This window comes from Oncorhynchus kisutch, linkage group LG16, assembly GCF_002021735.2.
Source record: "Oncorhynchus kisutch isolate 150728-3 linkage group LG16, Okis_V2, whole genome shotgun sequence".
Classification (NCBI taxonomy): domain Eukaryota; kingdom Metazoa; phylum Chordata; class Actinopteri; order Salmoniformes; family Salmonidae; genus Oncorhynchus; species Oncorhynchus kisutch.
Window position 1 is genome coordinate 6,357,335 of NC_034189.2, and position 27,839 is coordinate 6,385,173.

General features: G+C 44.9%; 1 protein-coding gene across 1 annotated transcript in view; it reads left to right on the forward strand.

Moving 5' to 3' along the window:
• Window positions 1–27,839, forward strand: part of dysf (dysferlin, limb girdle muscular dystrophy 2B (autosomal recessive)) — a gene marked incomplete in the record, with an annotated part of 244,093 nt that overhangs the window by 27,755 nt on the left and 188,499 nt on the right. Inside the window, 3 exon segments of the mRNA XM_031793059.1 lie at window positions 19,820–19,875; window positions 20,047–20,138; window positions 24,242–24,347. Of these exon segments, the coding sequence (XP_031648919.1) occupies window positions 19,820–19,875; window positions 20,047–20,138; window positions 24,242–24,347 (254 nt within the window).

Consider the following 27,839-nt stretch of genomic DNA (forward strand, 5'->3'; position numbering starts at 1 on the left):
CAGACATCATTTACAGATAGCCAGGGGAACACTCCACCACTCAGACATCATTTACAGATAGCCAGGGGAACACTCCACCACTCAGACATCATTTACAGATAGCCAGGGGAACACTCCACCACTCAGACATCATTTACAGATAGCCAGGGGAACACTCCACCACTCAGACATCATTTACAGATAGCCAGGGGAACACTCCACCACTCAGACATCATTTACAGATAGCCAGGGGAACACTCCACCACTCAGACATCATTTACAGATAGCCAGGGGAACACTCCACCACTCAGACATCATTTACAGATAGCCAGGGGCACACTCCACCACTCAGACATCATTTACAGATAGCCAGGGGAACACTCCACCACTCAGACATCATTTACAGATAGCCAGGGGAACACTCCACCACTCAGACATCATTTACAGATAGCCAGGGGAACACTCCACCACTCAGACATCATTTACAGATAGCCAGGGGCACACTCCACCACTCAGACATCATTTACAGATAGCCAGGGGAACACTCCACCACTCAGACATCATTTACAGATAGCCAGGGGAACACTCCACCACTCAGACATCATTTACAGATAGCCAGGGGCACACTCCACCACTCAGACATCATTTACAGATAGCCAGGGGAACACTCCACCACTCAGACATCATTTACAGATAGCCAGGGGCACACTCCACCACTCAGACATCATTTACAGATAGCCAGGGGCACACTCCACCACTCAGACATCATTTACAGATAGCCAGGGGCACACTCCACCACTCAGACATCATTTACAGATAGCCAGGGGCACACTCCACCACTCAGACATCATTTACAGATAGCCAGGGGCACACTCCACCACTCAGACATCATTTACAGATAGCCAGGGGAATACTCCACCACTCAGACATCATTTACAGATAGCCAGGGGAACACTCCACCACTCAGACATCATTTACAGATAGCCAGGGGCACACTCCACCACTCAGACATCATTTACAGATAGCCAGGGGCACACTCCACCACTCAGACATCATTTACAGATAGCCAGGGGCACACTCCACCACTCAGACATAATTTACAGATAGCCAGGGGAACACTCCACCACTCAGACATCATTTACAGATAGCCAGGGGAACACTCCACCACTCAGACATCATTTACAGATAGCCAGGGGCACACTCCACCACTCAGACATCATTTACAGATAGCCAGGGGCACACTCCACCACTCAGACATCATTTACAGATAGCCAGGGGCACACTCCACCACTCAGACATCATTTACAGATAGCCAGGGGAACACTCCACCACTCAGACATCATTTACAGATAGCCAGGGGCACACTCCACCACTCAGACATCATTTACAGATAGCCAGGGGAACACTCCACCACTCAGACATCATTTACAGATAGCCAGGGGCACACTCCACCACTCAGACATCATTTACAGATAGCCAGGGGCACACTCCACCACTCAGACATCATTTACAGATAGCCAGGGGCACACTCCACCACTCAGACATCATTTACAGATAGCCAGGGGCACACTCCACCACTCAGACATCATTTACAGATAGCCAGGGGCACACTCCACCACTCAGACATCATTTACAGATAGCCAGGGGCACACTCCACCACTCAGACATCATTTACAGATAGCCAGGAGCACACTCCACCACTCAGACATAATTTACAGATAGCCAGGGGAACACTCCACCACTCAGACATAATTTACAGATAGCCAGGGGAACACTCCACCACTCAGACATCATTTACAGATAGCCAGGGGCACACTCCACCACTCAGACATCATTTACAGATAGCCAGGGGCACACTCCACCACTCAGACATCATTTACAGATAGCCAGGGGAACACTCCACCACTCAGACATAATTTACAGATAGCCAGGGGAACACTCCACCACTCAGACATAATTTACAGATAGCCAGGGGCACACTCCAACACTCAGACATCATTTACAGATAGCCAGGGGCACACTCCAACACTCAGACATCATTTACAAAGGAAGCATTTGGTAGAATCAGAGGTAGAAGGGATGACCAGGGACATTCTCTGTTTAGTAATTCCTCCAGATCAGAGGCAGTAGGGATGACCAGGGATGTTCTCTGTTTAGTGAGTCCACCAGATCAGAGGCAGTAGGGAGGACCAGGGATGTTCTCTGTTTAGTGAGTCCTCCAGATCAGAGGCAGTAGGGATGACCAGGGATGTTCTCTGTTTAGTGAGTCCTCCAGATCAGAGGCAGTAGGGATGAACAGGGATGTTCTCTTGATAAGTGTGTATTAGACAATTTTTCTGTAAAAATGTAACTTTTGGGTGTCAGGAAAAATGTATGGAGTAAAAAATCTAATTATCTTTAGGAATCAAAAATATAATTAGTGAAGTAAAGTACAGATACCCCCCAAAAATGACTTAACCTGTCTAGTAGGAGTCACAAAAAGCAGAAATAGAGAGAAAATGAATCACTAACCTTTGATCTTCATCAGATGACACTCATAGGACTTTATCTTTCGATAAAGTTCATATTTATATACAAAAATCTGAGTTTACATTGGCCCGTTACGTTCAGTAGTTCCAAAACATCCGGTGATTTTGCAGAGAGCCACATCAATTTACAGAAATACTGATAAAGATACGACTATTTATACATGGAACTTTCGATAAACTTCTCCTTAATGCAACCGCTGTGTCAGATTTCAAAAACACTTTACGGAGAAAGCAAACCATGCAATAATCTGTACTGCGTTCAGACAACAATGCAGCCAAAAAGATACCCTCCATATTGGGTAGTCAACATTACTCAGAAATAGCATTTTAAATATTCACTTACCTTTGATGATCTTCATCAGAATGCACTCCCAGGAATCCCAGTTCCACCATAAATGTTTGATTTGTTTGATAATGTCCATCAGTTATGTCCAAATATCTTCTTTTTTTAGGGCGTTTGGTAAACAAATCCAAAAGCGTGTTCAGATCGCGCCGAACGTCGGACGAAAAGTTCAAAAAGTTACAGCCCGTAGAAACATGCCAAACTAAGTATGGAATCAATCTTTAGGATGTTTTTAACATAAAACTTCATTAATGTTCCAACCGGACAATTCCTTTGTCTGTACAAATGAAGTGGAATGTAGCTACCTTTCACGTGAGCGTGCCAGACCGAGGCTGTGGCACTCTGCCAGACCGAGGCTGTGGCACTCTGCCAGACCGAGGCTGTGGCACTCTGCCAGACCGAGGCTGTGGCACTCTGCCAGACCGAGGCTGTGGCACTCTGCCAGACCGAGGCTGTGGCACTCTGCCAGACCACTCACTCAAAGAGCTCTTATGAGCCCCTCCTTTAGAGTAGAATCCTCAAAACAGGTTCTAAATACTGTTGACATCTAGTGGAAGCCTTGGGAAGTGAAACATAACTAATACCACCCTGTGTCTTCAATGGGGGCTGAGTTGAAAAACTACAAACCTCAGATTTCCCACTTCCTGGTTAGATTTTTTCTCAGGTTTTTGCCATATGAGTTCTGTTATTCTCACAGACATCATTCAAACAGTTTTAGAAACTTCAGAGTGTTTTCTATCCTATACTAATAACAATATCCATATATTAGCATCTGGGACAGAGTAGGGGACAGTTCACTCTGGGCACGCTATTCATCCAAAGGTGAAAATGCTGCCCCCTATCCCAAAAAGGTTAACACACAGATCTCGTTAACGGGATCAAAATCATCAACATTCGGTATCGCTGGAGCACGCCATCAAATGACAAAATCGTAATATTAAACATTCATGAACATACAAGAGTCCTTCATCATTGAAAAGCTTAACTTCTTGTTAATTCAGCCGCTTTGTCAGATTTCAAAAAGTCTTTACGGCGAAAGCATACAATTATCTGAGGACAGCGCTCCACACCCAAAAGCATTAAAAACATTTTCCAAACTAGCAGAGGCGTCACAAAAGTCAGAAATAACAATAAAATAAATCACTTTCATTTTAAGATCTTCCTCTGTTTGCAATCCCAAGGGTCCCAGCTACACAACAAAAGGTTGTTTTGTTCTATAAAGTCCTTGTTTATATCTCCAAAAAGTCAGTTTAGTCATCCAAACAAGTCTAACAACGTTTCTAATCAATCCTCAGGCACCCTAATATGTAAATAAACATACAATTTAAGACGGAGAATAATGTGTTTTTAAGATGGAGAATAATGTGTTTTTAAGATGGAGAATAATGTGTTTTTAAGACGGAGAATAATGTGTTTTTAAGATGGAGAATAATGTGTTTTTAAGGCGGAGAATAATGTGTTTTTAAGACGGAGAATAATGTGTTTTTAAGACGGAGAATAATGTGTTTTTAAGACGGAGAATAATGTGTTTTTAAGACGGAGAATAATGTGTTTTTAAGACGGAGAATAATGTGTTTTTAAGACGGAGAATAATGTGTTTTTAAGACGGAGAATAATGTGTTTTTAAGACGGAGAATAGTGTGTTTTTAAGACGGAGAATAATGTGTTTTTAAGACGGAGAATAATGTGTTTTTAAGACGGAGAATAATGTGTTTTTAAGACGGAGAATAATGTGTTTTTAAGACGGAGAATAATGTGTTTTTAAGACGGAGAATAATGTGTTTTTAATAGTTTAATAGTATGTTAAATACCGGAGATAAATAACGAAGTGCCTTCATCCACCCGGCGCCACAAGACTACAGTCCAAATGAGAGCCACCTTGAAAAACTACAAATTCCAGCTAATTTTTCAAAAAACAAGCCTGAAACCCTTTCTAAAGACTGTTGACATCTAGTGGAAGCCCTAGGAACTGCAATCTGGGAGGATTTCCTTTGATTTTCCCATAAACAAGCATTTGAATGAGCAGTCACCTCAAAAATAAATCTTCCGGATGGATTTTCCTCTGGTTTTTCACCTACAATATCAGTTCTGTTATACTCACATGTTAACAGTTGTAGAAACTTCAGAGTGTTTTCTATCCAATGCTACCAATTACATGCATATCCTAGCTTCTGGGCCTGAGTAACAGGCAGTTTACTTTGGGCACGTCACTTATCTGAACAACTGAACACTGCACTGTAGCCCTAAGAGGTTTTAAGTAGTACTTTCAAATATTTTTACTTAAGTACTTTACACCACTTTATATAACTGTCTATATAACTGTGTCTATATAACTGTGTCTATATAACTGTGTCTATATAACTGTGTCTATATAACTGTGTCTATATATAACTGTGTCTATATAACTGTGTCTATATATAACTGTGTCTATATATAACTGTGTCTATATATAACTGTGTCTATATATAACTGTGTCTATATATAACTGTGTCTATATAACTGTGTCTATATATAACTGTGTCTATATATAACTGTGTCTATATGTAACTGTGTCTATATATAACTGTGTCTATATATAACTGTGTCTATATAACTGTGTCTATATAACTGTGTGCATTCATGGGAATGGTGAGACAGATCTCCAAACCCAAGAGAGAAGAGATATTTCCCCCAATTCTCTCTCCATAGCTAGCTGGTTAGTCAGAGCAGTGAGGCAGTTCTGTAATTACGGTGTCTGATGTCTATAAATGGCCTTGATATCTGATGCTGATACTGCAGAGGAGGTGAAACACACAGAGGGAAAGAGGGAGATAAATGGGGAGGGAGGGAGAGAGAGTTGTTCTGAGAGCTCTGTTCTCTTGTTGCTGAGAGACAGAAAGAGAGAAGGGGGAGTTTGTGGTGCCAACCTGAGGATCTGTCAGGATGAGGCGGAGAAAGGGGTGAGGAGGGAGGGGTGAGGAGGGAAGAGAGGGTGAAGAGAGAGAGAGGGGTGAAAGAGGTTCAGGAGAGAGGTGCGGAGAGAGGGGTGAGGAGAGAGGTGAGACAGGGTCAGGAGAGAGGAGAGAGGTGGGTCAGGAGAGAGGAGAGACAGGGTCAGGAGAGACAGGGTCAGGAGAGAGGAGAGACAGGGTCAGGAGAGAGGAGAGACAGGGTCAGGAGAGAGGAGAGAGGTGAGACAGGGTCAGGAGAGAGGAGAGAGGTGAGACAGGGTCAGGAGAGAGGAGAGAGGTGAGACAGGGTCAGGAGAGAGGAGAGACAGGGTCAGGAGAGAGGAGAGAGGTGAGACAGGGACAGGAGAGAGGAGAGAGGAGAGAGGTGAGAGAGGAGAGAGGAGAGAGGAGGAGAGAGGTGAGACAGGGTCAGGAGAGAGGAGAGAGGTGAGACAGGGTCAGGAGAGAGGAGAGAGGTGAGACAGGGTCAGGAGAGAGGAGAGAGGAGAGAGGAGAGAGGAGAGAGGAGAGAGGTGAGACAGGGTGAGGGAGTCTAAGGAGAGGAAATCCTCAGATCCTGTTTTTGAAGTCTTGGTGTTCCACACCTCAATAACTTATCCCCATCATTACAGTCTGTCTGTGTCATTGCCTTCCCATAGCTCTCCTTTAGGCTTTGTTTGTGTGTGTGTGTGTGTGTGTGTGTGTGTGTGTGTGTGTGTGTGTGTGTGTGTGTGAGAGGCTATTTTAAGACAAAAATTTCCAAGTCAGGCACCATTCATTCAGAACCAGGAAGTGAGCATTGCGTCACTTCCTGTTGGTGAGATGTCAATCCATTAAAAGCTGCCCGCTTTCCTGGGAATTATGGTGTGTGTATTTTAAGGATAGGCTTCGGATGCAAGCGTAGGCACACACACACACACACACACACACACACACACACACACACACACAGACCCGCTCTCTTTCCTCCGAAGGGTGGAGGTGTTTTTAAAAGAACCCTGTAACACGATATAAAAACTAGTCCCTCATCTCTGATAAAGAGGAAGTGCTTTAGGACTCTGACCACCAGACAACAGTGATAGTCCCACTTCTTCATGTGGAAACTAAGGGACTATGGGACATATTTCAGAGGAGGAGGATTTATTTTTCCAGGCCTTATTTCTGTTACAGCATATTGGATAACTGTCATTCATATTCACCCAGTTCAATGTAACAGTGACAGGTTTAGGTTACTGTCATTCATATTCACCCAGTTCAATGTAACAGTGATGGGTTTAGGTTACTGTCATTCATATTCACCCAGTTCAATGTAATAGTGATGGGTTTAGGTTACTGTCATTCATATTCACCCAGTTCAATGTAACAGTGATGGGTTTAGGTTACTGTCATTCATATTCACCCAGTTCAATGTAACAGTGATGGGTTTAGGTTACTGTCATTCATATTCACCCAGTTCAATGTAACAGTGATGGGTTTAGGTTACTGTCATTCATATTCACCCAGTTCAATGTAACAGTGATGGGTTTAGGTTACTGTCATTCATATTCACCCAGTTCAATGTAACAGTGATGGGTTTAGGTTACTGTCATTCATATTCACCCAGTTCAATGTAACAGTGACAGGTTTAGGTTACTGTCATTCATATTCACCCAGTTCAATGTAATAGTGATGGGTTTAGGTTACTGTCATTCATATTCACCCAGTTCAATGTAACAGTGACAGGTTTAGGTTACTGTCATTCATATTCACCCAGTTCAATGTAACAGTGACAGGTTTAGGTTACTGTCATTCATATTCACCCAGTTCAATGTAACAGTGATGGGTTTAGGTTACTGTCATTCATATTCACCCAGTTCAATGTAACAGTGATGGGTTTAGGTTACTGTCATTCATATTCACCCAGTTCAATGTAACAGTGACAGGTTTAGGTTACTGTCATTCATATTCACCCAGTTCAATGTAACAGTGACAGGTTTAGGTTACTGTCATTCATATTCACCCAGTTCAATGTAACAGTGATGGGTTTAGGTTACTGTCATTCATATTCACCCAGTTCAATGTAACAGTGATGGGTTTAGGTTACTGTCATTCATATTCACCCAGTTCAATGTAACAGTGATGGGTTTAGGTTACTGTCATTCATATTCACCCAGTTCAATGTAACAGTGATGGGTTTAGGTTACTGTCATTCATATTCACCCAGTTCAATGTAACAGTGATGGGTTTAGGTTACTGTCATTCATATTCACCCAGTTCAATGTAACAGTGACAGGTTTAGGTTACTGTCATTCATATTCACCCAGTTCAATGTAACAGTGATGGGTTTAGGTTACTGTCATTCATATTCACCCAGTTCAATGTAACAGTGATGGGTTTAGGTTACTGTCATTCATATTCACCCAGTTCAATGTAACAGTGATGGGTTTAGGTTACTGTCATTCATATTCACCCAGTTCAATGTAACAGTGACAGGTTTAGGTTACTGTCATTCATATTCACCCAGTTCAATGTAACAGTGACAGGTTTAGGTTACTGTCATTCATATTCACCCAGTTCAATGTAACAGTGATGGGTTTAGGTTACTGTCATTCATATTCACCCAGTTCAATGTAACAGTGATGGGTTTAGGTTACTGTCATTCATATTCACCCAGTTCAATGTAACAGTGACAGGTTTAGGTTACTGTCATTCATATTCACCCAGTTCAATGTAACAGTGACAGGTTTAGGTTACTGTCATTCATATTCACCCAGTTCAATGTAACAGTGATGGGTTTAGGTTACTGTCATTCATATTCACCCAGTTCAATGTAACAGTGATGGGTTTAGGTTACTGTCATTCATATTCACCCAGTTCAATGTAACAGTGACAGGTTTAGGTTACTGTCATTCATATTCACCCAGTTCAATGTAATAGTGATGGGTTTAGGTTACTGTCATTCATATTCACCCAGTTCAATGTAACAGTGACAGGTTTAGGTTACTGTCATTCATATTCACCCAGTTCAATGTAACAGTGACAGGTTTAGGTTACTGTCATTCATATTCACCCAGTTCAATGTAACAGTGATGGGTTTAGGTTACTGTCATTCATATTCACCCAGTTCAATGTAACAGTGACGGGTTTAGGTTACTGTCATTCATATTCACCCAGTTCAATGTAACAGTGACAGGTTTAGGTTACTGTCATTCATATTCACCCAGTTCAATGTAATAGTGATGGGTTTAGGTTACTGTCATTCATATTCACCCAGTTCAATGTAACAGTGACAGGTTTAGGTTACTGTCATTCATATTCACCCAGTTCAATGTAACAGTGACAGGTTTAGGTTACTGTCATTCATATTCACCCAGTTCAATGTAACAGTGACAGGTTTAGGTTACTGTCATTCATATTCACCCAGTTCAATGTAACAGCGGTACATCATTGTGGAGAGGTTGTAGTCTGTTTGATTGAGTGTGTGGACAGGTGTCTTTTATACAGGTAACGAGTTCAAACAGGTGCAGTTAATACAGGTAATGAGTGGAGAACAGGAGGGCTTCTTAAAGAAAAACTAACAGGTCTGTGAGAGCCGGAATTCTTTCTGGTTGGTAGGTGATCAAATACTTATGTCATGCAATAAAATGCTAATTAATTACTTAAAAATCATACAATGTGATTTTCTGGATTTTTGTTTTAGAAGTGTACCTATGATAAAAACATTACAGACCTCTACATGCTTTGTAAGTAGGAAAACCTGCAAAATCGGCAGTGTATCAAATACTTGTTGTCCCCACTGTTTATACAGGGGGAACCGGTACAGAGTCAATGTGGAGGCTATATACTGGGGGTACCGGTACAGAGTCAATGTGGAGACTATATACTGGGGGTACCAGGAACAGAGTCAATGTGGAGGCTATATACAGGGGGTACCGGTACAGAGTCAATGTGGAGGCTATATACAGGGGGTACCGATACAGAGTCAATGTGGAGGCTATATACTGGGGGTACCGGGAACAGAGTCAATGTGGAGGCTATATACAGGGGGTACCGGTACAGAGTCAATGTGGAGGCTATATACAGGGGGTACCGGTACAGAGTCAATGTGGAGGCTATATACTGGGGGTACCGGGAACAGAGTCAATGTGGAGGCTATATACAGGGGGTACCGGTACAGAGTCAATGTGGAGGCTATATACAGGGGGTACTGGTACAGAGTCAATGCGGAGACTATATACAGGGTATTATGGTACAGAGTCAATGTGGAGGCTATATACAGGGGGGTACTGGTACAGAGTCAATGTGGAGGCTATATACAGGGGGTACCGGTACAGAGTCAATGTGGAGGCTATATACAGGGTATTACGGTACAGAGTCAATGTGGAGGCTATATACAGGGTATTACGGTACAGAGTCAATGTGGAGGCTATATACAGGGTATTACGGTACAGAGTCAATGTGGAGGCTATATACAGGGTATTACGGTACAGAGTCAATGTGGAGGCTATATACAGGGGGTACCGGTACAGAGTCCATGTGCGGGGGCACCGGTTAGTTGAGGTAATTGAGATAATATCTACATGTAGGTAGAGTTAAAGTGACTATGCATAGATTATGAACAGAGTAGCAGCAGCGTAAAAGAGGTCTAGGTAGCCCTTTGATTAGCTGTTCAGGAGTGTTATGGCTTGGGGGTAGAAGCTGTTAAGGAGCCTTCTGGACCTAGAATTGGCGCTCCGGTACCACTTGTCATGCGGTAGCAGAGAGAACAGTCTTTGACTCGGGTGGTTGGAGTCTTTGATCATTTTTAAAGCCTTCCTTTGACACCGCCTGGTATAGAGGTCCTGGGTGGCAGGAAGCTTAGCCCCAGTGATGTACTGGGCCGTACTTACTACCCTCTGTAGTGCCTTGTGGTCGGAGGCCGAACAGTTGCCATACCAGGCGGTACGCTCTCGTTCTCGGTCCTCCTTTTCCTGTAGTCCACAATCATCTCCTTTGTCTTGATCACGTTGAGGCAGAGGTTGTTGTCTTGGCACCACATGACCAGGTCTCTGACCTCCCTATAGAGTGTCTCGTTGTGGTTGGTGATCAGGCCTTGAAATGAGTAAAACCAAAAAAGCTTACCTTGACTTGGAGGAGTTCCAGGGTTGTGTTGGATAGTCATAGCCAGCTAGCTAACATAGCATCCCTCTGTTTGAGCCAGGTGTTTGAATAGGCTAATCTAGCTAGCTAACATAGCATCCCTCTGTTTGAGCCAGGTGTTTGAATAGGCTAATCTAGCTAGCTAACATAGCATCCCTCTGTTTGAGCCAGGTGTTTGAATAGGCTAATCTAGCTAGCTAACATAGCATCCCTCTGTTTGAGCCAGGTGTTTGAATAGGCTAATCTAGCTAGCTAACATAGCATCCCTCTGTTTGAGCCAGGTGTTTGAATAGGCTAATCTAGCTAGCTAACATAGCATCCCTCTGTTTGAGCCAGGTGTTTGAATAGGCTAATCTAGCTAGCTAACATAGCATTCCTCTGTTTGAGCCAGGTGTTTGAATAGGCTAAACCAGCTAGCTACATTTTCTAGCAAAATAAGTGAAACTGAAAGTAAAAAAAAAATGACAATCTGGTCTTGCTTCTTCATATGTAAAGAAATTAATTTGTTTAAAACTGTTCAACTATTTTCTTTCCCTCTCTTTGAGTCAATTACTCAGCACATTTTATGCACTGTGGTGCTAGCTAGCTATAGCTTATGCTTTCAGTACTAGATTCATTCTCTGATCCTTTGATTGGATGGACAACATGTCAGTTCATGCTGCAATTATTTGGTAAAATGCGATTAAAATGTGTTTTATCTAAAAGGATAACTTTTTAAATGTTTCACAATTTGTATTTTTATGAAATTCACTGAGGAGGATGCTCCTTCTCTTCCTCCTCTGAGGAGCCTCCGTGTGTGTGTGTGTGTGTACAGTACCAGTCAAAGTATATTTTGATTTGGTTACTACATGATTCCATATGTGTTATTTCATTGTTTTGATGTCTTCACTATTATTCTTCAATGTAGAAAATAGTAAAAAGAAAACCCCTAGAATGAGTAGGTGTTCTAGAACTTTCGACTGGTACTGAATCTCTGGGTGTTCTCTCTGTACCAAAGTCGAGATAGTGTTCTGTGATAAGATAACTTCCATCCATCTCCCTGTTGGCATTTCTTTGGTCTGTCACTCTGACCTCCTCCTGTTTCTACTTCCTGCTTCCTGTTTGAATGTTGATTGACAGGAAGTCACAGCTCAGAACCTCTATGTTACAGGAAGTACTGCTTTGTCCAACACGATTACTACCTAGCCAAGTCTCTGCAAGGACCACTCACTGATAACGCTAGCAGATACACTTTGCAAGGACCACTCACTGATAACGCTAGCAGATACACTTTGCAAGGACCACTCACTGATAACGCTAGCAGATACACTTTGCAAGGACCACTCACTGATAACGCTAGCAGATACACTCTGCAAGGACCACTCACTGATAACGCTAGCAGATACACTTTGCAAGGACCACTCACTGATAACGCTAGCAGATACACTCTGCAAGGACCACTCACTGATAACGCTAGCAGATACACTTTGCAAGGACCACTCACTGATAACGCTAGCAGATACACTCTGCAAGGACCACTCACTGATAACGCTAGCAGATACACTTTGCAAGGACCACTCACTGATAACGCTAGCAGATACACTCTGCAAGGACCACTCACTGATAACGCTAGCAGATACACTCTGCAAGGACCACTCACTGATAACGCTAGCAGATACACTCTGCAAGGACCACTCACTGATAACGCTAGCAGATACACTTTGCAAGGACCACTCACTGATAACGCTAGCAGATACACTTTGCAAGGACCACTCACTGATAACGCTAGCAGATACACTCTGCAAGGACCACTCACTGATAACGCTAGCAGATACACTCTGCAAGGACCACTCACTGATAACGCTAGCAGATACACTTTGCAAGGACCACTCACTGATAACGCTAGCAGATACACTCTGCAAGGACCACTCACTGATAACGCTAGCAGATACACTTTGCAAGGACCACTCACTGATAACGCTAGCAGATACACTTTGCAAGGACCACTCACTGATAACGCTAGCAGATACACTTTGCAAGGACCACTCACTGATAACGCTAGCAGATACACTTTGCAAGGACCACTCACTGATAACGCTAGCAGATACACTCTGCAAGGACCACTCACTGATAACGCTAGCAGATACACTTTGCAAGGACCACTCACTGATAACGCTAGCAGATACACTCTGCAAGGACCACTCACTGATAACGCTAGCAGATACACTTTGCAAGGACCACTCACTGATAACGCTAGCAGATACACTTTGCAAGGACCACTCACTGATAACGCTAGCAGATACACTCTGCAAGGACCACTCACTGATAACGCTAGCAGATACACTCTGCAAGGACCACTCACTGATAACGCTAGCAGATACACTCTGCAAGGACCACTCACTGATAACGCTAGCAGATACACTTTGCAAGGACCACTCACTGATAACGCTAGCAGATACACTTTGCAAGGACCACTCACTGATAACGCTAGCAGATACACTCTGCAAGGACCACTCACTGATAACGCTAGCAGATACACTCTGCAAGGACCACTCACTGATAACGCTAGCAGATACACTCTGCAAGGACCACTCACTGATAACGCTAGCAGATACACTTTGCAAGGACCACTCACTGATAACGCTAGCAGATACACTCTGCAAGGACCACTCACTGATAACGCTAGCAGATACACTTTGCAAGGACCACTCACTGATAACGCTAGCAGATACACTTTGCAAGGACCACTCACTGATAACGCTAGCAGATACACTCTGCAAGGACCACTCACTGATAACGCTAGCAGATACACTTTGCAAGGACCACTCACTGATAACGCTAGCAGATACACTCTGCAAGGACCACTCACTGATAACGCTAGCAGATACACTTTGCAAGGACCACTCACTGATAACGCTAGCAGATACACTCTGCAAGGACCACTCACTGATAACGCTAGCAGATACACTCTGCAAGGACCACTCACTGATAACGCTAGCAGATACACTCTGCAAGGACCACTCACTGATAACGCTAGCAGATACACTCTGCAAGGACCACTCACTGATAACGCTAGCAGATACACTCTGCAAGGACCACTCACTGATAACGCTAGCAGATACACTTTGCAAGGACCACTCACTGATAACGCTAGCAGATACACTTTGCAAGGACCACTCACTGATAACGCTAGCAGATACACTCTGCAAGGACCACTCACTGATAACGCTAGCAGATACACTCTGCAAGGACCACTCACTGATAACGCTAGCAGATACACTCTGCAAGGACCACTCACTGATAACGCTAGCAGATACACTTTGCAAGGACCACTCACTGATAACGCTAGCAGATACACTTTGCAAGGACCACTCACTGATAACGCTAGCAGATACACTTTGCAAGGACCACTCACTGATAACGCTAGCAGATACACTTTGCAAGGACCACTCACTGATAACGCTAGCAGATACACTCTGCAAGGACCACTCACTGATAACGCTAGCAGATACACTCTGCAAGGACCACTCACTGATAACGCTAGCAGATACACTCTGCAAGGACCACTCACTGATAACGCTAGCAGATACACTTTGCAAGGACCACTCACTGATAACGCTAGCAGATACACTTTGCAAGGACCACTCACTGATAACGCTAGCAGATACACTTTGCAAGGACCACTCACTGATAACGCTAGCAGATACACTTTGCAAGGACCACTCACTGATAACGCTAGCAGATACACTCTGCAAGGACCACTCACTGATAACGCTAGCAGATACACTCTGCAAGGACCACTCACTGATAACGCTAGCAGATACACTCTGCAAGGACCACTCACTGATAACGCTAGCAGATACACTTTGCAAGGACCACTCACTGATAACGCTAGCAGATACACTTTGCAAGGACCACTCACTGATAACGCTAGCAGATACACTCTGCAAGGACCACTCACTGATAACGCTAGCAGATACACTCTGCAAGGACCACTCACTGATAACGCTAGCAGATACACTCTGCAAGGACCACTCACTGATAACGCTAGCAGATACACTTTGCAAGGACCACTCACTGATAACGCTAGCAGATACACTTTGCAAGGACCACTCACTGATAACGCTAGCAGATACACTTTGCAAGGACCACTCACTGATAACGCTAGCAGATACACTTTGCAAGGACCACTCACTGATAACGCTAGCAGATACACTCTGCAAGGACCACTCACTGATAACGCTAGCAGATACACTCTGCAAGGACCACTCACTGATAACGCTAGCAGATACACTCTGCAAGGACCACTCACTGATAACGCTAGCAGATACACTCTGCAAGGACCACTCACTGATAACGCTAGCAGATACACTCTGCAAGGACCACTCACTGATAACGCTAGCAGATACACTCTGCAAGGACCACTCACTGATAACGCTAGCAGATACACTCTGCAAGGACCACTCACTGATAACGCTAGCAGATACACTCTGCAAGGACCACTCACTGATAACGCTAGCAGATACACTCTGCAAGGACCACTCACTGATAACGCTAGCAGATACACTCTGCAAGGACCACTCACTGATAACGCTAGCAGATACACTCTGCAAGGACCACTCACTGATAACGCTAGCAGATACACTCTGCAAGGACCACTCACTGATAACGCTAGCAGATACACTCTGCAAGGACCACTCACTGATAACGCTAGCAGATACACTTTGCAAGGACCACTCACTGATAACGCTAGCAGATACACTCTGCAAGGACCACTCACTGATAACGCTAGCAGATACACTCTGCAAGGACCACTCACTGATAACGCTAGCAGATACACTCTGCAAGGACCACTCACTGATAACGCTAGCAGATACACTCTGCAAGGACCACTCACTGATAACGCTAGCAGATACACTTTGCAAGGACCACTCACTGATAACGCTAGCAGATACACTTTGCAAGGACCACTCACTGATAACGCTAGCAGATACACTTTGCAAGGACCACTCACTGATAACGCTAGCAGATACACTTTGCAAGGACCACTCACTGATAACGCAGATACACTTTGCAAGGACCACTCACTGATAACGCTAGCAGATACACTTTGCAAGGACCACTCACTGATAACGCTAGCAGATACACTCTGCAAGGACCACTCACTGATAACGCTAGCAGATACACTTTGCAAGGACCACTCACTGATAACGCTAGCAGATACACTTTGCAAGGACCACTCACTGATAACGCTAGCAGATACACTCTGCAAGGACCACTCACTGATAACGCTAGCAGATACACTCTGCAAGGACCACTCACTGATAACGCTAGCAGATACACTCTGCAAGGACCACTCACTGATAACGCTAGCAGATACACTCTGCAAGGACCACTCACTGATAACGCTAGCAGATACACTCTGCAAGGACCACTCACTGATAACGCTAGCAGATACACTCTGCAAGGACCACTCACTGATAACGCTAGCAGATACACTCTGCAAGGACCACTCACTGATAACGCTAGCAGATACACTCTGCAAGGACCACTCACTGATAACGCTAGCAGATACACTCTGCAAGGACCACTCACTGATAACGCTAGCAGATACACTCTGCAAGGACCACTCACTGATAACGCTAGCAGATACACTCTGCAAGGACCACTCACTGATAACGCTAGCAGATACACTCTGCAAGGACCACTCACTGATAACGCTAGCAGATACACTCTGCAAGGACCACTCACTGATAACGCTAGCAGATACACTTTGCAAGGACCACTCACTGATAACGCTAGCAGATACACTCTGCAAGGACCACTCACTGATAACGCTAGCAGATACACTTTGCAAGGACCACTCACTGATAACGCTAGCAGATACACTCTGCAAGGACCACTCACTGATAACGCTAGCAGATACACTTTGCAAGGACCACTCACTGATAACGCTAGCAGATACACTCTGCAAGGACCACTCACTGATAACGCTAGCAGATACACTCTGCAAGGACCACTCACTGATAACGCTAGCAGATACACTCTGCAAGGACCACTCACTGATAACGCTAGCAGATACACTCTGCAAGGACCACTCACTGATAACGCTAGCAGATACACTCTGCAAGGACCACTCACTGATAACGCTAGCAGATACACTCTGCAAGGACCACTCACTGATAACGCTAGCAGATACACTTTGCAAGGACCACTCACTGATAACGCTAGCAGATACACTCTGCAAGGACCACTCACTGATAACGCTAGCAGATACACTTTGCAAGGACCACTCACTGATAACGCTAGCAGATACACTCTGCAAGGACCACTCACTGATAACGCTAGCAGATACACTCTGCAAGGACCACTCACTGATAACGCTAGCAGATACACTCTGCAAGGACCACTCACTGATAACGCTAGCAGATACACTCTGCAAGGACCACTCACTGATAACGCTAGCAGATACACTCTGCAAGGACCACTCACTGATAACGCTAGCAGATACACTCTGCAAGGACCACTCACTGATAACGCTAGCAGATACACTTTGCAAGGACCACTCACTGATAACGCTAGCAGATACACTCTGCAAGGACCACTCACTGATAACGCTAGCAGATACACTCTGCAAGGACCACTCACTGATAACGCTAGCAGATACACTCTGCAAGGACCACTCACTGATAACGCTAGCAGATACACTCTGCAAGGACCACTCACTGATAACGCTAGCAGATACACTTTGCAAGGACCACTCACTGATAACGCTAGCAGATACACTCTGCAAGGACCACTCACTGATAACGCTAGCAGATACACTCTGCAAGGACCACTCACTGATAACGCTAGCAGATACACTCTGCAAGGACCACTCACTGATAACGCTAGCAGATACACTCTGCAAGGACCACTCACTGATAACGCTAGCAGATACACTCTGCAAGGACCACTCACTGATAACGCTAGCAGATACACTCTGCAAGGACCACTCACTGATAACGCTAGCAGATACACTCTGCAAGGACCACTCACTGATAACGCTAGCAGATACACTCTGCAAGGACCACTCACTGATAACGCTAGCAGATACACTCTGCAAGGACCACTCACTGATAACGCTAGCAGATACACTCTGCAAGGACCACTCACTGATAACGCTAGCAGATACACTCTGCAAGGACCACTCACTGATAACGCTAGCAGATACACTCTGCAAGGACCACTCACTGATAACGCTAGCAGATACACTTTGCAAGGACCACTCACTGATAACGCTAGCAGATACACTTTGCAAGGACCACTCACTGATAACGCTAGCAGATACACTCTGCAAGGACCACTCACTGATAACGCTAGCAGATACACTCTGCAAGGACCACTCACTGATAACGCTAGCAGATACACTCTGCAAGGACCACTCACTGATAACGCTAGCAGATACACTCTGCAAGGACCACTCACTGATAACGCTAGCAGATACACTCTGCAAGGACCACTCACTGATAACGCTAGCAGATACACTCTGCAAGGACCACTCACTGATAACGCTAGCAGATACACTCTGCAAGGACCACTCACTGATAACGCTAGCAGATACACTCTGCAAGGACCACTCACTGATAACGCTAGCAGATACACTCTGCAAGGACCACTCACTGATAACGCTAGCAGATACACTCTGCAAGGACCACTCACTGATAACGCTAGCAGATACACTCTGCAAGGACCACTCACTGATAACGCTAGCAGATACACTCTGCAAGGACCACTCACTGATAACGCTAGCAGATACACTCTGCAAGGACCACTCACTGATAACGCTAGCAGATACACTCTGCAAGGACCACTCACTGATAACGCTAGCAGATACACTCTGCAAGGACCACTCACTGATAACGCTAGCAGATACACTCTGCAAGGACCACTCACTGATAACGCTAGCAGATACACTCTGCAAGGACCACTCACTGATAACGCTAGCAGATACACTCTGCAAGGACCACTCACTGATAACGCTAGCAGATACACTCTGCAAGGACCACTCACTGATAACGCTAGCAGATACACTCTGCAAGGACCACTCACTGATAACGCTAGCAGATACACTTTGCAAGGACCACTCACTGATAACGCTAGCAGATACACTCTGCAAGGACCACTCACTGATAACGCTAGCAGATACACTCTGCAAGGACCACTCACTGATAACGCTAGCAGATACACTCTGCAAGGACCACTCACTGATAACGCTAGCAGATACACTTTGCAAGGACCACTCACTGATAACGCTAGCAGATACACTCTGCAAGGACCACTCACTGATAACGCTAGCAGATACACTCTGCAAGGACCACTCACTGATAACGCTAGCAGATACACTTTGCAAGGACCACTCACTGATAACGCTAGCAGATACACTCTGCAAGGACCACTCACTGATAACGCTAGCAGATACACTCTGCAAGGACCACTCACTGATAACGCTAGCAGATACACTCTGCAAGGACCACTCACTGATAACGCTAGCAGATACACTCTGCAAGGACCACTCACTGATAACGCTAGCAGATACACTCTGCAAGGACCACTCACTGATAACGCTAGCAGATACACTCTGCAAGGACCACTCACTGATAACACTAGCAGATACACTTTGCAAGGACCACTCACTGATAACGCTAGCAGATACACTCTGCAAGGACCACTCACTGATAACGCTAGCAGATACACTCTGCAAGGACCACTCACTGATAACGCTAGCAGATACACTCTGCAAGGACCACTCACTGATAACGCTAGCAGATACACTCTGCAAGGACCACTCACTGATAACGCTAGCAGATACACTCTGCAAGGACCACTCACTTTGTTTTGCATTTCTGTTTAGACATAATTATATATTTTCTAATTCTTCTTCTTCTCCTCTTGTTTTCCAGGATCGAAAAAGAAGACAAAAGTCATCAAGAATAACATAAACCCTGTTTGGAATGAGGTGTGTATTTAAGAAATAAGGCCCGAGGAGGTGTGGTATATGGCCTGATAATGACGGCTTTCAGCCAATTAGCATTTCAGGGCTCGAACCACCTGGGTTTATAATATACAGCAGTGAGAATACTCTAATATACTGTAGTCTATCAGTAATAATAAATGTGTCTGTCGTCAGGGTTTTGAGTGGGACCTGAAGGGAATACCTCTGGATTCAGGAGCTGAGCTTCATTTGGTGGTCAAGGATCACGAGAAGATAGGGAGGAACAGGTACAGTGTGTTTGTTTCAGTGTGTGTTTGTTTCAGTGTGTGTTTGTTTCAGTGTGTGTTTGTTTCAGTGTGTGTTTGTTTCAGTGTGTGTTTGCTTCAGTGTGTGTTTGTTTCAGTGTGTGTTTGTTTCAGTGTGTGTTTGTTTCAGTGTGTGTTTGAGCTTCATGTTTTGAAGATGGGAGGGAACAGTACAGCGGGAATGATTTCTAGGTACAGTAAGTTCCGGAAATTACCTGGGGAAACTTCTAGTCTTTTTAATGAGGTAATTGGTAGTCCGGGGTGTCAGTCTGTTTTCGGATCTCTTGCCAGCTCTTTACCAAAAACATGTTTACAATGACAGCACGTTGGAGAGAGTCCACGCAGATCTTTTCTAGATAAATACAGTGTATTCCGGACATTATTCAGATCCCTGCGGTACACTCAATTGATTGGACATGATTTGGAAAGGCACACACCTGTCTATATAAGGTCCCACAGTTGAAAGTGCATGTCAGAGCAGAAACCAGGCCATGAGGTTGAAGGAATTGTCCGTAGAGCTCCGAGAGAGGATTGTGTCGAGGCACAGATCTGGGGAAGGGTACTAAAAAGTATATGCAGCATTGAAGGTCCCCAAGAACACAGTGGCCTCCATCATTCTTAAATGGAAGAAGTTTGGAACCACCAAGACTCTTCCTAGAGCTGGCCGCCCAGTCAAACTGAGCAATCGGGAGGTGACCAAGAACCTGATGGTCACTCTGACAGAGCTCCAGAGTTCCTCTGTGGAGATGGGAGAACCTTCCAGAAGGACAACCATCTCTGCTCCACGAATCAGGCCTTTATGGTAGAGTGGCCAGACGGAAGCCACTCCTCAATAAAAGGCACATGACAGACCACTTGGAGTGACTGCTGAGAAACAAGATTCTCTGGTCTAATGAAACCAAGTTCATTGAACTCTTTGGCCTGAATGCCAAGTGTCACGTCTGGAGGAAACCTGGCACCATCATGCATGGTGGTGGCAGCGTTATGCTGTGGGGATGTTGTTCAGCTGCAGGGACTGGGAGACTAGTGAAGCATGGTGGCGGCAGCGTCATGCTGTGGGGATGTTGTTCAAGGACTGGGAGACTAGTGAAGCATGGTGGCGGCAGCGTCATGCTGTGGGGATGTTGTTCAAGGACTGGGAGACTAGTGAAGCATGGTGGCGGCATGGTGGCGGCAGCGTCATGCTGTGGGGATGTTGTTCAGCGGCAGGAACTGGGAGACAGCATCAGAAAAGTGTCCTCAGGTCCCAGAATAGACAGCATCAGGAAAGTGTCCTCAGGTCCCAGAATAGACAGCATCAGGAAAGTGTCCTCAGGTCCCAGAATAGACAGCATCAGGAAAGTTTCCTCAGGTCCCAGAATAGACAGCATCAGGAAAGTTTCCTCAGGTCCCAGAATAGACAGCATCAGGAAAGTGTCCTCAGTTCCCAGAATAGACAGCATCAGGAAAGTGTCCTCAGGTCCCAGAAAGGACAGCATCAGGAAAGTGTCCTCAGTTCCCAGAATAGACAGGATCAGGAAAGTTTCCTGAGGTCCCAGAATAGACAGCATCAGGAAAGTGTCCTCAGTTCCCAGAATAGACAGCATCAGGAAAGTGTGTGTGAGTTGGGAAGTTATCGTTAGCTTTCATAGTTGTTTGATCATTCCTCCTGATAACAGCAGGAAAATGCTCCATTGTGATATTGGACAGAAGGGAGGATTGACCGGTCTATTCCACTCAAAGACAGGGTTTGGGGGGAGGGGGGGGGGGGGGGGGTTGGTCTCTCTGAGGAACTTCCCTTCTTGTTTGTTTGTTGGTACATTCTGATAAACGGAGAGAATTCCAAAGAGGGACTGATCTGTTTGGTGTGACAGATGACCATAGGAGTGTTCAATGTTCAATACATTATGAACAGATTTGAGACCACGCTAGTGACCACGATACAATGTATGACTAAGCTACCCAGGATCTCCTGCTGCAAGGCTGTGTTAGCCCGCTGAGCTAAAGCTTCATGCTTACGCCCAGGATGTTTCTACCATCATTTTTACCCAGGATGGTAAAAACGATTAGTTTGTAGATCAGAATGAAGTTTGGCATGCAGAATCTACGGAATGTGGCCTTGTTATCAGGGGGTGATGCAGCCAGAGAGAGGGAGGAGTCACGTAAACATAGGACTTCCTGTCTACTCGCCATGGTAACACTTCCTGGTCTGTATGGTGGCTCTGCCAATAGCAGTTAAGATGCCTTCGTGGGTAACGTTGTGCTTGATTCCTTCAAAGATCTGACGGTGCTGGATAGGTGTCCGCAATGTAGTACTGTTGCCATATTGCTGACGTTTATCCAGTCCTCTTGATCTATAAACACTTTGAGGGTTTTGGTTGAAGTAGGTAACAGAGCCATGGTATCAACTTCTCTATGCCCCATATTATTGATGTTGTTTTATTGAACAACCTGTAACCTGTTTACTGCTCATTAATGAACATGTTCTCTAAGGAAATTGCCAACGATGGAACACTCCCAGAATGCATTGTTTTTGTTGGAATCCCCAGGTGTACCGTTAGAATGTCGATCGGTGTTCCAATCACTCGTCAGGTTTCCATTGTCTCCCCTGGAACATTCTGGCAGTGTTAGTATCGTCTCCATATAACAAGACAATGCTTGTTAATAGCTACTGAATAGCTGATTAGCTTCCCTGCTGCCTTAAGGTTTTGAACAATAGGGCACAAGTCAACATAGGTCTTAAGGAGTCTAGACAATAGCGCCCAGCTCTGTTCAAGGACAGGTTGGAATTACACCAGGCATGAGAGAATGTCTGGAGCATTCTAGCATTTTCACATTCTAGCATTCTCAGATTGTAGCATTCTCACATTCTAGCATTCTCACATTCTAACATTCTCACATTCTAGCATGCTAACATTCTAACATATTAGCATTCTAACGTTCTAACAATCTAGCATTCTCACATTCTAGCAATGTAGCATTATCACATTCTAGCGTTCTCACATTCTAGTATTCTAACATTCTAGCATTCTCACATTTTAGTATTCTAACATTCTAGCATTCTAACATTCTCACATTCTAGCACTAGCATTCACACATTAGTATCCTAGCATTCTAGCATTCTCACATTCTAGCGTTCTCACATTCTAGCATTCTAACATTTTAGCATTCTAACATTCTAGCATTCTAACATTCTAGCATTCTAACGTTCTAGGATTCTAGCATGCTAACATTCTAGCATTCCAGCATGCTAACATTTGAGCATTCTAGTATTCTATCATTCTAGTATTCCAACATTCTAACATTCTAGCATTCTAACATTCCCACATTCTAGCATAATCACATTTTAGCATTATAACATTTGAACATTATAGCGTTTTAACATTCTAGCATTCTCACATTATAGCATCCTAGCATGCTAACATTCTAACATTGCTAAAATTCTAGCAATCCAACATTCTAGCATTCTCAATTTCTAGCATTCTAGAATTCTCACATTCTTGCATTCTCACATTCTAGTGTTCAAATATTCTAGCATTCTAACAAGCTCGCATTCTAACTATCTGGCATTCGAACATTCTAGCATTCAAACATTCTAGCATTCTAACATTCTAGCATTCCAACATTCTAACTTTATAGCATTCTAACATTCTTAGTGCATTAGCATTGCTTCCCTGTCTCCATATCACTGGCCACTAGGATCGCTAATGGCTATTGAATAACTGAGTAGCTGAATAGACAGCTGCCCTCTGGGATTTCCAGGGAGCCTATCTATGGTTCTATATTCTCAGAGTAGCTGGAGACTGTGGTTACAGATGAGAGAGTCGAGACGGATGGCTGACGTAATGTTTCCCACACTGTCCTCAGTTGTGTCTGTATAACTACAGGTGAGACAGGGAGATGTCTGTATGGGAAACATTACGTCAGCCATGTGAGAATGTTAGAATGTGAGAATTATAGAATGCTAGAATACTAGAATGCTAGAATGTTAGAACGTTAGAATGCTATAATGTCAGACTGTCTGACTCATATCCTGTATTCTACTGCTCTGCCTTTCCTCTGTTCCACTCCTCCTGTCTGTCTGTGTTTATTCTCTCTGTTTCTAGGTTCCTGGGGGAGAGTCGAGTGGCTCTCAGGGACATCCTCAACTCCTCTAACCTGGCTGCTAGCTTCACTGTGTCCCTACTGGATACCAAGAGGAACAATACTGGGGTGAGACACACACACTGTTGCACGCACGCAGTCACACACACACACTGTTGCACGCACGCAGTCACACACACACACACACACACACACACACGCAGTCACACACACGCAGTCACACACACACACGCAGTCACACACACACACGCAGTCACACACACACACGCAGTCACACACACACACACGCAGTCTCTCACACGCACACGCAATCTCACACGCACACGCAGTCTCACACACACACACGCAGTCACACACACACACATGCACACGCAGTCTCACAGTCTCACGCACACACAGTCTCACACACATACACACACGCAGTCACACACACACGCAGTCACACACACACAGTCACACACACACACGCAGTCACACACGCAGTCACACACACACGCAGTCACACACACACACACAGTCTCACATACACACACAGTCACACACACACAGTCTCACACACACACGCAGTCTCACACACACATGCAGTCTCACACACACATGCAGTCTCACACACACACAGTCACACACACACACACACACACACAGTCACACACACACACACACACACACACACACACACACACACACACACACACACACACACACACACACACACACACACACACACACACACAGTCACACACACACAGTCACACAGTCACAGTCACACACACACACACACACGCAGTCACACACACACACACGCAGTCACACACACACACACAGTCTCTCACACACACACGCACGATTCAGAGGGGTTGGGTTAAACGATTCAGAGGGGTTGGGTTAAACGATTCAGAGGGGTTGGGTTAAACGATTCAGAGGGGTTGGGTTAAACGATTCAGAGGGGTTGGGTTAAACGATTCAGAGGGGTTGGGTTAAACGATTCAGAGGGGTTGGGGGTTAAATGCGGAAGACACATTTCAGTCAAATGCATTTGGTTGTACAACTGACCCAGCGGTAATTGCAATGCCATTGGGGGTAAAATAGATGTAGATAAGATAGATAGATATAGATAATATATATAATAATAGATTCTCATGAAAAAATATATACAAAAATTGGGGAAAAGTATTGACACATTTTTTTTTCAATTGAGAGTCGAGCTTAAAGTTTTCTTTACTGACCATAATCAACACTTGACCTTTATCATGATGACCAGTTTCTCACACGACTTTCCGACCTGGGTGATGTTTTTTTCTCTCGCCTGAATGATCTGAATCTAAGATTACAGGGATTCTCCGCAACTATATTGAATGTGCGGGACAAAATTCAGGCTGTGATTTAAGAAGTTGGAGCTCTTCTCTGTCTGCATCAACAAGGACAACACACAGGTCTTTCCATCATTGCATGATTTTTTTGGGTGCAAATGAACTCGAGCTTAAGGACAATGTTAATTGTGATGCAGCGAATCACCTGAGTGAGTTGGGTGAGCAATTACACAAGGTACTTTCCCAAAAACGGACGACACAAACAACTGGATTCGTTATCCCTTTCATGCCCTGCCTCCAGTCCACTTACCGATATCTGAACAAGAGAGCCTCATCGAAATGGCAACAAGCGGACAACACCACAAGCAGGAGGTTGAATGTTTGAAGGGATACGGGACAACACCACAAGCAGGAGGTTGAATGTTTGAAGGGATACGGGATTATAATAAGTGTGTCAACCACTGCCCAATATCATTCGCACAGAATTAATTCAACCAACATTACCGATATTTAGTGACGGACATATTTGATCAGTAAATCAGAATTCTTGGCTTTTTTTCAAGTGTTCTTCTCAGATAACAATGGCAAACTATTTTCTGCTGGGTGTGTGTGTGTACGGGTGTGTATGTGTGTACCAGCCAAAAAGGTGTTTTTCTTCCTTCTCTGTATCACCGCTCTCAGAATAGCACACATCCTCAGGAAAACCTGTCTCTGTCTGTCTGGTCTGATCTGGTCTGGTCTTGTCTTGTTCACTACAGTCCACTACTCTGGTCAACAGTAGTCCACTACCCTATAGACCCTGGTCAACAGTAGTCCACTACCCTATAGACCCTGGTCAACAGTAGTCCACTACCCTGGTCTACAGTAGTCCACTACCCTATAGACCCTGGTCAACAGTAGTCCACTACCCTATAGACCCTGGTCAACAGTAGTCCACTACCCTATAGACCCTGGTCAACAGTAGTCCACTACGCTATAGACCCTGGTCAACAGTAGTCCACTACCCTATAGACCCTGGTCAACAGTAGTCCACTACCCTATAGACCCTGGTCAACAGTAGTCCACTACCCTATAGACCCTGGTCAACAGTAGTCCACTACCCTATAGACCCTGGTCAACAGTAGTCCACTACCCCATAGACCCTGGTCAACAGTAGTCCATTACCCTATAGACCCTGGTCAACAGTAGTCCACTACCCTATAGACCCTGGTCAACAGTAGTCCACTACCCTATAGACCCTGGTCAACAGTAGTGCACTACCCTATAGACCCTGGTCAACAGTAGTCCACTACCCCATAGACCCTGGTCAACAGTAGTCCACTACCCTATAGACCCTGGTCAACAGTAGTCCACTACCCTATAGACCCTGGTCAACAGTAGTCCACTACCCTGGTCAACAGTAGTCCACTACCCTATGGACCCTGGTCAACAGTAGTCCACTACCCTATAGACCCTGGTCAACAGTAGCCCACTACCCTATAGACCCTGGTCAACAGTAGTGCACTACCCTATAGGCCCTGGTCAACAGTAGTCCACTACCCTATAGACCCTGGTCAACAGTAGCCCACTACCCTGGTCTACAGTAGTCCACTACCCTATAGACCCTGGTCTACAGTAGCCCACTACCCTGGACAACAGTAGTGCACTACCCTATAGACCCTGGTCAACAGTAGTGCACTACCCTGGTCTACAGTAGTCCACTACCCTGGTCTACAGTAGTCCACTACCCTGGTCAACAGTAGTCCACTACCCTGGTATACAGTAGTCCACTACCCTGGTCTACAGTAGTCCACTACCCTATAGACCCTGGTCAACAGTAGTGCACTACCCTATAGACCCTGGTCTACAGTAGTCCACTACCCTGGTCAACAGTAGTCCACTACCCTATAGACCCTGGACAACAGTAGTCCACTACCCTATAGACCCTGGTCAACAGTAGTCCACTACCCTGGTTTACAGTAGTCCACTACCCTGGTTTACAGTAGTCCACTACCCTGGTCAACAGTAGTCCACTACCCTATAGACCCTGGTCAACAGTAGTCCACTACCCTGGTTTACAGTAGTCCACTACCCTGGTCAACAGTAGTCCACTACCCTATAGACCCTAGTCTACAGTAGTCCACTACCCTGGTCTACAGTAGTCCACTACCCTATAGACCCTGGTCAACAGTAGTGCACTACCCTATAGACCCTGGTCTACAGTAGTCCACTACCCTGGTCAACAGTAGTCCACTACCCTATAGACCCTGGTCAACAGTAGTCCACTACCCTGGTTTACAGTAGTCCACTA